At 37.7% G+C, this 12,114-nt stretch overlaps 1 protein-coding gene across 4 annotated transcripts in view; it reads right to left on the bottom strand.

Moving 5' to 3' along the window:
* dennd4c (DENN/MADD domain containing 4C) overlaps positions 1 to 12,114 on the bottom strand; it is an 86,898-nt gene that overhangs the window by 8,998 nt on the left and 65,786 nt on the right. For 3 of the 4 annotated variants that reach the window (XM_051901157.1, XM_051901154.1, XM_051901155.1), the window contains 9 exons: positions 7,816 to 7,963; positions 6,405 to 6,521; positions 6,127 to 6,255; positions 5,631 to 5,780; positions 3,680 to 4,785; positions 1,283 to 1,478; positions 978 to 1,084; positions 714 to 889; positions 364 to 462 (listed from right to left, as the gene is read on the bottom strand). In XM_051901157.1, coding sequence (XP_051757117.1) covers positions 364 to 462; positions 714 to 889; positions 978 to 1,084; positions 1,283 to 1,478; positions 3,680 to 4,785; positions 5,631 to 5,780; positions 6,127 to 6,255; positions 6,405 to 6,521; positions 7,816 to 7,963 — 2,228 coding nt within the window. The remainder of the gene's footprint in view (positions 1 to 363; positions 463 to 713; positions 890 to 977; positions 1,085 to 1,282; positions 1,479 to 3,679; positions 4,786 to 5,630; positions 5,781 to 6,126; positions 6,256 to 6,404; positions 6,522 to 7,815; positions 7,964 to 12,114) is intronic. The other variant, XM_051901156.1, reaches the window with a different exon arrangement.

Raw genomic sequence — 12,114 nt, 5'->3', positions numbered from 1 at the left:
TGAAAGGTCTTTCGACACATCCGCGACCAACAATCATCTCCAATATTTTGTTTATTCTTATTTGTAAGGTCCTATTTCGTAAGGGAAACTTCCTTTTAACGTCTTCATCCCTACTTTTTTACATTTTTGCTTTTGTGTTCCTGACAGGAGCTTCTTTCCATTCATCCTGTTCTTTTTTTGTGCGGTTAACACGTCATGCGCTGTATTTTGAAGTGACAAGAGAGCGTGCTCACATTCACTTCTTACTTTATATAATTCACAGATTTAAATTGTATTTTACTACATATTATTAGTTAACGTGTTCATGTATGTAAGAGGAAGAAAAAAAAAAAAAAAAAAAAAAAAAAAAAGAAAATCACACACCCACACCAAAAATCCAAAGTCGTGATTTGGGGCCCCCTAGCCTCCTGGGCCCATATGCTTGGCATACTCTGCACCCCCGTACAGCGCCCCTGATTATAACTGTGGTTACAATTATTCATGACATGAGATCATACAATGTATTATAAAATGCATAACAAGGCATAATTAATGCATTAAAAATACTTTTATAATTTATAATTTTTTTGTTTTGTTTTTTTTGTTTTGTTTGGAATATATATATTTTTTTGTGATTTTAAAATACATTTCCACATTCAAACACAGTAAAATCAAATAAAATTTTTGCGCTGTATAGTTCAGCATCAAACGGACCTAAATCTTTAATAACTCACCCTGGTGTAGCGCGCAAGTCATGGAACTCAACATGGAGCAGAGGGAGAAAAGAGATTTGACAAAAAGGACAGGTGCAGTTGAGATTGGAGTCGTCAGCTGTCCAGCCTGCCATGATCTCCTCATCATACACCAGAGCCTCACAAGACCGACACTGAGAGCAGCTGGACATTAGAACCTGTCAAAAAAAAACATGAAGTACAATTGTACAACTTCATTCTGAAGTGATATTGTATTTGAGCATCAGCAGAGGGCGCTGCTCTCACCTCTAAAGCACAATTCTGGTAAATGCTGGAGGTGCTGGCATGATGAGAGGAACTATGTTCAGACCTCTCTGAGTCTGCACTTCTCATTGATCGACCTGGAGTCAAAGCTGTAAAGAACAAATGCAAAGAGAGAAATGCGTTTCAAATAGAACAACAGGGTCTACAGACTATTAACCTTACAATAACATAAATTTGTCTTTAAATTAAAGATAAAATTATTGATGACATCAATCTTCCTCATGCTGATACATGTGTTTTGGAGAGGGCATACAGCATGATGAATGTGTACTGTGTATGAGCCTTACGTGTCGACAGCTGTGCGCGGCCGGTATCGCTGCTATCACTGCTGCCGCCCAGGCTGGTATTGCTGTGCGTGAGCCCATTTGAGGCCAGGCTAGGCATCAGGCCTCTGGGTAAAGTGTTCTCTGCTGCTCCCTCTGCAGATAGCAACTGCTCTTCTAGCCTTGCTGGGAAACTGTCTCGGGGCTGTGAGTTATCCTCCTGAATCACAGACATCCAAAATATAGTACAGACTAAACACGTCAAACATTTACAATAAGGAAACACCGGAAAGCTTAAGAGTTTAGCTTTGGTACTAAACACACACACAGGAAGTTTTGATACTGATGACTATGTTAAATCCATATTAAATATATTGTTTATGAGAGGAACTAGTATTTTAGTCCTCTAAAATAAACTGGGGTTTTATTTATAAAAAAATTTTTTTTTTAAATTGCACAAAGTACAATGACAATATATAAGCCACTTATTTAATTTAGGTAAAAAAAAACCCCACATCTTTACAATATTATTTTTTATATTTTTGTCACACAGTACAAATTGGTCTTTAAACATGAACATATACGGTCCTGTTGAATGCTTGATTCTGATTGGTTGACAAATGTTTTAAGGTTCAATTATTTTCAAGTAAACACAAAGCTAATGTAGTTCCAGGCAGGTCTTGACCGCATTACAGTTCCATATCACTTCGCCAAATGATTTCAGTTATTTCAAAGGTCCTTACAGCCTACTACAACTTCAAAAGAACCAAAATCCACAAAAACACTGACCAAACAAATTAGCCAGAGTGTACTTTGCTAACTAGGAGGTAATTCACACACGCTTAAGCAATCTATCAATCTGTCTCCAAAAACTGCATTATTCTGCATATTAATGGCTCAGGCCTCCGTTACAAATGACGTATTGGAATTAGCAAAAGATTGGGATGAGATGTGTAAAAAATTTGCCCTACACACAAGAGCATTTTATGGACACAAATCTGACAAATGCCTTGAAATAAAACATTTAAACAATGTCTTGTGGTCTGGTAACTGCAGTATAAGCTGAATAATTGACTTTGGGGCATTGAAATATTAGAAAAATAATGCACATCCGAGGTGTAACGACCACACCGCTTAGCGTCGTGACCGCATTACCATCTCCGCATTACCAGGTGTGCATTATTTTTGTAATATTCAATGGCCCGTTGTCAATTAATTCCTTATATACATATATATAGATGCCTTTATATTCTAGAAAGAGGGTCCCTCACAAGAGGATCGTCATATTTCGGGGGTGCTTGGCATCAAAACATTAAAGGGGTCATGAATTAAGAAATCAAATTTTCACCCGATCTTTTAAAAAATAAATGGGTCACTGTATTATAAAAACATACTGTAAGTTTCAAACCTTAAAACTTGCTTGTTAGTTCAAAAACATCTTTTATTGTATCTAAGCAGCAAAAATTACTCATTCTTCTGCTTCTTACGTAAAAATGAATGCATCACCACAAGATTGCCTGCACAGACACAGCTGTCACCAAAGCTCTTGATATAATCAATAATGTTGTCTACACTGGTCAGTGAATATCTTTTTGCATTGTGTTTCCACTGTTAGTTATGATGAAAGCATTCATGAGAGTGCAGAAATCGAGGTGCAAGATTCATGCTTTCAACAAAACATGACTGTGTTTGGCTACAGCATTGCAACCTTTTACGCAATTGGAGTAGATCTAAAAATAATGCTATAATGAACACTTTTGACAATTAGTTCATCTTGGCAGCTATAGTAGTAAAAACGTAGTACAAGTTTTCAGAAGAGTTGCACATGTATAATACATACATACATACATACATATATATATATATATATATATATACACACACACACATATATGCATATGTATAATACAATTCATATGCAAAGATGTTACTTATTTATAGCAGCGGGCATTTATGTTGTCGTCTTAAAAGAGACACCCCTTTAAATTGAGTGTTTAAATCAGAGGGCTAAAATCAGGGTATAAAATGGTTTTAATGAAAAAATTCTACTAACATTGAGTGCACCTCAGGAAACAAAATAAAAATAAAATTCATGACCCTTTAATAGCCACTGCCCTCAACAAACAGCAGGAAGGTAGGATTGTTGTATTGCCATTTGACATTTTTAACTTTCTGTCTATCCCTGGCTTTCATTTAAAACAAAGAACACCATTGGAATATATGTTAACCAGTCACAATCAAGAATTCAACAACAGTATAAGAATAATGAAGCACTGAAGAGGTACTTTGCTGACCTATTTCTTCATAAGATAAGTTTCCCTCTATAAGGTGGTTGGTATAACTCAGATCTGTCTGCATCATGATCTCTGATCAAGAAAACCTCTCGATTTTCTAACAACATTTTTTCTTTTGGTCTCTCACCTCATCATCTGAGTAGGAGTAAGCTGAGGCCACTGCATCCCACATCTTACTGGCCACATTGGCTGCCTGCTTCATACCTGACTTAAGCATATCTACTTTTGGCCCCAACAGGAGAGAGTCCATCTTGATGCCTGATATAGAGTTGATAACGGATCCCAGTGAGCTGCTCTGTGATGACCTTACAAGTGCAGTCAGCGATGATGACCTTTGACCTGCAGACCCTGGGGTCTTAGGGGATTTGAATGCGAATGTCTTAGAGCGCGTGACGGCAGGGCTATGTTTTGCTGTTTCCGTTGAACTAGCCACTTTGACCGGGCCGATCGGAAGGCTCGATCTTCTTTCCAAAGACTGCATAACTGCAGGAGAGTCTGGACAGTTAATTGATTCATGATTTAATCCCTGTTGCAACTCCATGCTGGGAGAGCTACCACTTAGGGGTCTACCACTCATGTACATCTCAATCTCATCTGCAAGATTCCTTGACACCACAGGTGGAAAGGGCCGTGTGGACTCCTGGCTCTGAATGGAGGTTGCATCCTCAGTTTCAGAGGCAAGGAGCGAGAGAGGATCCGCCCCCACCTCAACATCCTCCCTCTCCACAGCTTTAGAAGAGGAGGAACCAGTGCTTATGGTTCGCCCAACTCCTTCACTCCCCTGGGATGCTGCTGCATCTATGGAATCTTGCTGCTCACTACTTTTCTCTACTTTCTCTTCTGCAGAACTTAATGCTTTGTGCTCCTTCTTCGGCTTATTTTCATGTTCCTCTTCCTGGAGGGCAGGGCTCAGTGTAGCCTCCATCTTAAACTCTTTAAAGGGAGCGATGGTTGCAAAAGGAGGAGGGGTCAGGCTGCCAGAGAACACGGCTGCGAGGATTTTTGCATCTGCGCCCATGTGATCAGCGCTGAGCTCCAGACTGCCCTTCTTTTGTAGCATGCCGGCTTTGCTCTCTGCACTAAAACTGCAGCTGCGCTCCATGAAGGCTTTCACCCTCTGCTGCTGTCCAGACTGTGAGACATGTGAATCTGGGATTGCAGAATCATCCTCCACAGGCAGGGTGACATCTTCACTCTTTTTACGGGGCATGAAGAGCTTACCTGTACAAACACCTATTGGAGACATGGAAGACAACAAAAGCAAAGGTACTTATTTCATGAAGCCCTAAATAAATGTTAGATTTTGCTTGTCTAGAAAGAAATACCAGTGCTTGGCAAAGGAACAAAAGTTTTGCATAAATTAAATGCTGCATCAAAGGCCCTGTTTACACCTGGTATTAAGATGCACTTTCGCCAATCGGATCACAAGTGGATGACGCTCAATACAGGTATAAACAGGGTCTAAAACCTTTTGAGCTTGTCCACTTTTGACCACATCCAGAGGTAGTCAAAAACGCATTCGACTGGATTGCTTTCATAGTGTAGATGCTCATGTTGTCGAATGTTTGAACAGCCTACTCTCCGCCTACTGACCTAATGTGTAAACATTATGGGAAGCACGCAAGCCAGACAGTTTAGTTTGAAGACGAAAAACGTACCAAGCACAATGTCCTTTTGCCATTCCTGATTTCTAACATGCGCTCACCTCGTTCGGCGTGGTTTTTAGGTGGTTTAGGTCTTGCTATCAGAGCAGAAAAAAGCCGTTGCTCTCCATGTGTTTTTCCGTGGTCTCTGTGTGCATTCATATGTAAATTGTGCAAGCTTATTTTGTACATTAGATCGAAAAATCAGAAAAAACCCATAGACCCTCCCCTCAAAGAAATCAGGACACAAATGGTTGAAAGTGTACAAAAAAGACAGATTAAAATACCAGGTGTAAATGGGTATGTGTCTGCCTCATCTACTTGTGATTCGATCAAACAAAATGCTTAAAATCTTAAATACCAGGTGTAAACAGGGCCAAAGAACTTGTACCTAGTCATTAATAATCATATCAGTATACATTTCCAGTGACTGACCAGTTTCTTCTCTGCCTGTAGTGCTGTCGAAGTGGACAGGGATCTCAGAGGACAGTTTAACAATGCTGGCTACAAAAGGTGCCATCTCAGCAGGGCTAGGGGGCTCCGTCACAGCTACAACACTGTCCACAGAACTAGCAATATCATCCCCTTTAAAGAGACAAAAGGAGGAAACTATCTTAGCAAAATTATCCTGATGGCAATGTACATTATAATAAACAAACTAAGGCTGTAAAAGGCATGTGGTTAAAGCAATATTAAACAACAACAATAAAATATCACCCACAAAACACATTGGTGTCATTTGTATAAACCAGAGTGAAAATGGTATTATAGTATTTCTGTGGCAAGCACAATTTTTTTTTTTAAATATGAAATATTAGGTCCATAAAATGTGGGACAATTTTATTATCTGATTATTGCAAATTTGCATTAACTTCAGTGTACTTCCTGTGCATTAATTAGCTATTTAAAGTACAACAATCCAGTTCAGTACCATTTTGGGTCTTGGTTGCTTTGCTGTTGCTGGTCTGGCTGGTAGACAGAGAAGTAGAGGTTACAGGTCCATCTGCAAGGTCCTGGGGCAGCTCATCCTTAGATCCATAACCCTGATCAGACTGACCGGCTTTTGAAATCATAAACACAAAACATACTCAATCAGCAAAACAAAACATGAAAATATAAATAAAATTATACTTAATATTACGCTAAATACATTTGAATTACACAAGGCTACAGTACCTGTACTAAAGTGACTGTTAATAGCGTCCTCACCTATAAGGCTGTGGGAGAAGAGTATGTGTTCCTCTACAATAGGTTCATTTGAGCTGTCTACACTGCCATGACTCAGTCTGTCTCCATCAGCACCTGCTGCTGTTCCTGCTAAAGGCTCTGTATGAAAATACACACCATTTCACACAGTCATTTCATAATGATAAGAACAGAAGATCAAATTTAAATAGCCTGCTAGCGATTCTTTTTTTAACTTATTTTTTATTAACCAACATCTTCTTGCAAAACAAGTACAAAGTGCAAAGATACATAATGTTTTGATTTTTTCATAAACTTTTGTAGTATGACTGCGTTTTTTTTAAAGCATGACAAGAAGAATAAAGAGAAGAAATGAAAATAATAATACTCTATTAAAAAAAATTTCAGGAGTGGAAAAAAAGAAGAAGAAAATATTAAAAAATTGTGCTCAAAAACTTCCTCCCCATATCTCACTCAGCTCTTTCATTAAGGGTTTCCATTGTTCAACAAACAGACTCATTTTGAGTCTCAAGCTGTACGTTATTTTTTCCATCCCATAGATTTCCCTCACTGTCCGTAAGCATTCCTGGAGCTATTTAATTGTGATTTTATTCTTTGTGACAACTAGGAGTATTCATAGGAGGTACCTTTTCTTCTCGCTTTTTATTAAATCTGGTTTAACTCCCAAAATACTGTAGCTATTAAAGGGTCTCTGGACAAATTAACCTGAAAAAATTTAGTAATGAAACCGAATACATGTTTCTACATGTATTTCAGCCCAGTTCTCATCAGATATCACTACCTTAAGTTCCTTCTCCCATTTTACCTAATATAATTAGCCGTATATATGGCTAATTGGTCTAGGGATCTTGAGCCTGCTAGCGATTCTAATGCGCACATGTCTGTCAAAATGCCTGCTGGTCTGTGGCAATTAATTGTAAAATGCATGGCAATTCAGTGGATTTAGCCTAAATCTACAATGTAGACAAACTATTTGTGTTTCCATAGCAACTTTTCCTGTTTCAACTGCATGTCATTTTCAGCATTTTGTCTATGTATGGGTGATGATAATCTTGTTTGATGTTGAGAATCTTGTTTGAAGTGTTAACCTGGCATTTATGAACATTAGACCTATATTATAATATAATATTAATCCAGTTTTTTGCCATTCTCATCAGAATAATCTGCAACACACATTTTAATAGTAGGAAAACTTGCATCTTCATCTACTGTCGGAAATAGGAAATGCATTCTGTCTGACCAGAAGCGGGGCTAAAACATATACCCTCCGGGGTTGAAAAATGAAAGACCAGAAGAGGGCATATCAAAAGCAGAGGCAGGGACGGGGCATAAACCGGTATCTAACAACCTAACTATAGGGCCACAATGTATAAACATTTCAAATGCAAGAGCATAGAAAGGAAGGAACTCGAACCTGTGGTTATCAGAGAAGGACCTCTAAGAAGAGCTGTCCCACGCAATGCCTGTTTAAACTGCACCACTCCTCGCACCAGGTTCCGCATTTTGGTCCACATGAAGAGTCCGCTACGGTTACGGCTTGGCCAAGGACTTTCCAGGACAGCCTGCACAAAGCACAGACATTGACAGGTCAGGAGTAACCATGACAAATTGGTAACAACATGGTAAAACACTGACATTTGTAATGATTGTAATGCTTCACTGGAGCAATTAATGCATCTTTTAATAAATTTTGATTTTTACATGAATATGCCTTCAGGCTCAGAGGCACTAGAGGGAATCACCACAGTGAACTCTATAATTTGACCTTCAATCACATGTAAAACAGTCTCTCAAATAACTGAGGGATCTGGGCCTAGGGAAAAATAAATAGAAATGACAAATGTTTAATATCTACAAATCAACTGTTTTTTTTTTTTTTTTTTTTTTTGGCTAACACTAAAAAAAGCTAATTATGTGTAACAGAAAGGTGCTTTGAACGCTGCTTTCACGTATCAGCATGTAAGGGTGCAGTGGTCTTCACTGCTCTGTGGTATAGTGCTATAGTGCATGTTACAGTAGGAAGTCAACCAAAATGCCTATTACTGCCAAGTGTAATGCTGCTGCGAGGCCACAGCGTTAAATCGGTCTTTGTCAGGTGACGTCACACTCGTGAGAACCGAAGTGCATTATGAGTGTCGCCGCCATTTGTAAGGTATCAAACAATCTTTGTATCAAAGCCCAGTTTTTTTTTTGTTTTTTTTTTGCTTCCTTTTATTGGAAAAATGGTACACTCTTGTACTGTGAAAAGCTGCAATAATACATCCCACGATAGAAAATGTCAAAAACTTTACTACGAGGCAAGTTGGTTTCCTACTTGAAAAAAGGCTGTACGGACAGTATATAGAGGCAATAACAGAGGCGCCGGATGACCTGGGTTGCAGCACTGAGATGCAAAAACATCACTTTCACCAAGATATCTTCATTTATGTATGCTTTCTCTCTACATTTTCACAAAGGTAAGTTAGAGATTCCTGTTTTCTAAAGTAGCAAACACACTGTTTTGGATTATAGCAATCAAGTAGTGAAATTTATTAGTGGAATTTAAACTGAATCCCTTTACTTAAATATATCTATTTTTTTTTTAATTCTTACAATTTTGCTGAAGCTTTTTAAATTTTCATTTTATATACTTGGGTATGACATATTTTTGCTCACTATCCATATTGGATTATAACTTGACTGAAAACTATGACTACTTTTTTACAGCTGTGGTCCTATGATATGTAGCTAAAAACCTTTTCATGTCATTGCAGGTCAACCTGCTTAAAGATATGGAGAATGACCCCGACTGGACACCATTCCTACATCAGGGCCACACCAGCATTAAACACACAGGGTGTGTTTCAGTCAGCTCCCTAGTTCAGTAGTTAGGGCACTGATCAGGGTGTCAGCCATTGTAAGGACTGTCTCATTCGCAAATAAAATGATCAGTTCTGCTCTTCACCAGTTCTTCTACCAGTAATGACATTGTATAAAGGGGATGTTGTCATGTTGCCGGAAATAGAGTCATCCGTGACCTAATGTGTAATAAGCCAGGGTCATTAGTGCCTGAATTTGTGTACACAATATACTGATTCAAGAGCTCTGGATCTGATTGATATGCACACACAGACACTAAGCAAGGAAGTAAGGAAAAACACAATGCAGCCAGCTGAGACTATGCTCCACCAGTCTGGAGAAAGTGATCGGCTTCATATCGAGAAGATGCAGGAGGCTGGAGGAGATGGTGATCTGCATGTGCAGAAGTAAACCAAAAGCTGCAGCATGGACTTGATAAATACAGGATGTCTGTTGTTTGTTTTGGAGATGATGACGATGTTAATGTACTATACGTGTCTGCCAAACCTGGGAAGCTTTATGGGCGTTATTACATTTTTGGTGCCTCTGATTCCAGACGAAAAGAACATTCACAAATTTCAAATGCTTGTGTTACCCTTAATGTACTTCAGATCTCTCATGTTTCCCCAAAGACAGTATACATTAACTGAAAGTATGTCATTTGAATGTATGTCATTGAATCTTTCAACTGTACGGGCTAACAGCTGATTTGCACAGAGTTATGTCTCCTTTGTTTGAATGCAGGGTAGCAGTGTTTACTGACTGTTTTGAGATTTTCACAGAGAAACCATCCAATCTGAAAGCGCATGCTTGAATCTTTTGTAGAACTTTAGTGTAGAAATGATGTATTGCACCTATAATACTATATAATTTAATTTATGCAACTGTTTACTTCCACTGTGCCCATCTATATTTTGTGCTGATGCTTTATCCATCCTTGCATGAACTATAAAGCATGTACAATTACAATTACACAGTTGTGTTCTTTATTGTCTTTATGTAATCAACACTTCAACAGCCAAATGAAGCATGCAAACCAAATGTTGTAAACACAGGGTAAGTGATTTGTAGTTTTTTTTTTTTTTTTTTTTTTTTTACGAATTCACAGGTATATGCACTAATATCCACGAGCCGTAAACCAGATATTTAACTTTACACATGAATGAGGATGGATGCAGCAATGTGTGGTCGGCACTCCAAGTTATTGCGGGCTGGTCTGGTCATATGGATAAATGTTCTGAATCAATAACAGTTTATCCAAATAAAGGCTCCAGGAATATTTCTTAAAATTATCTCGGTATGGTATTGTCTCAAGTTTTCTTCTTCTACAGTTTAACGATTTCTAATCAATTTCTAACTTTTTCTAATCTCTTCTCTAAATAGAACCCACGTGTCTGACAAAGACCAATACAACCCAGTGACATGTGACACTTGTCGTGAAATCACCACCAGGTGGCGCAAAGGGATGGTTTGCAACATTGCATAAGGCTGCTGTGACGTTTGTACTTTTACATGAGGATAAAATAACGAAATAAATTCCTGGTAACAACAACAACAACAACAACAACAATAATAATAATATAACATTTAATCTCAGCTTATTTTTATCATATAAGTGCTTATTGTTCCAGCTATTTGATTACTGTTACATTGAAATATTACATTGACCGCAGACTAAACGCTTGAAACTACATTAATAATTCACTGATGTATTTCAACAGGTCAGGCATGCACATTGAAAGATTTATTCCCATACAACACAGAACACTGCGCATAACATGCAGAAAAAGTGTCCATTAATTAAGAAATTGTTGATCACTTTTTATTAAACCATTTCTTTGTAAATGAATTAAGAATTTGTTGATCACTTTTTATCAAATCGTTCCTTTGTAATCTAAATTAATTGAAATTGAAAAAGAATCGAATTGAAAAAGAAACTGCTGATCACTTATTAAAATGTTTCTTTGTAGCCTACTAATTAAAATGCGAGAATATTGTAGGCTATTAATTCATTCTTATGATTTGAAAAAACGAAGAAATTAATAAATAATAAAATGTAGTCACAATTTAACTACAGTGGAATTAAAATGCAGGGATGAAATATCCCAATAAAATGTCCCCATGTTTCAACTAAATCGAATGATTAATAAAACACTGTGTAAGCGCACAGCTCTGTAAGTTGGCCTAAACATTTTCAACACGGACCTACATAAAGTCCTGGGACAGTTAAACTTATTAATTATTGCATGTTTGATAGAGAGATCAGTGTTTGTATTCCCTGTGTCTGGGATGTACAATTAAGAAGACGCAGGGTCAGTAAAGACATCAATAATAATGTGCTTTGGTTTATACCCTAATTCAGAACGAATTCAAAAAGGCTTTTTTGTAGGCTATTACAGTAAAAATTTCAGTTAAGTTTTATTATAAATAATTATTTTAGGTTTTGTTGTGTTAGGCTAATAAAACACAGTTTATGTTTTATGGGGAAAACCTATCAAAAAATCTGCTGTTTTCCACAAAATGCAGTGTAATTGCTGATCAGGATATGAACACAGCCCTCTTGCACTTTAATGAACTTAAAAAAATAAACCACAAGACCATCATATATCTCACAGTCAGTGGCAGAAATTTCCTCAACAAATTATGTGCAATGAGCTGATCAGTGTTGGGCAAGCTACTTGGAAAATGCAGTGAGCTAAGCTAGCAGTTACTCTACATTAAATGAAGCTTCACTACACTAAAGCTACCTCCCTAGGAAATGTAGCAAGCTAAGCTACAGCAACATGGCAAAAGTAGTTTACTACATCTAAGCTAAGTCAATGCTATCTCAGTGATCAATAAAACTGTCAGTCAAACAGATAGCCAAACATATAGT

Source organism: Ctenopharyngodon idella, chromosome 7 (assembly GCF_019924925.1).
Source record: "Ctenopharyngodon idella isolate HZGC_01 chromosome 7, HZGC01, whole genome shotgun sequence".
In the NCBI taxonomy this organism is placed as follows: domain Eukaryota; kingdom Metazoa; phylum Chordata; class Actinopteri; order Cypriniformes; family Xenocyprididae; genus Ctenopharyngodon; species Ctenopharyngodon idella.
This window is presented reverse-complemented; position numbering and strand designations above follow the sequence as displayed.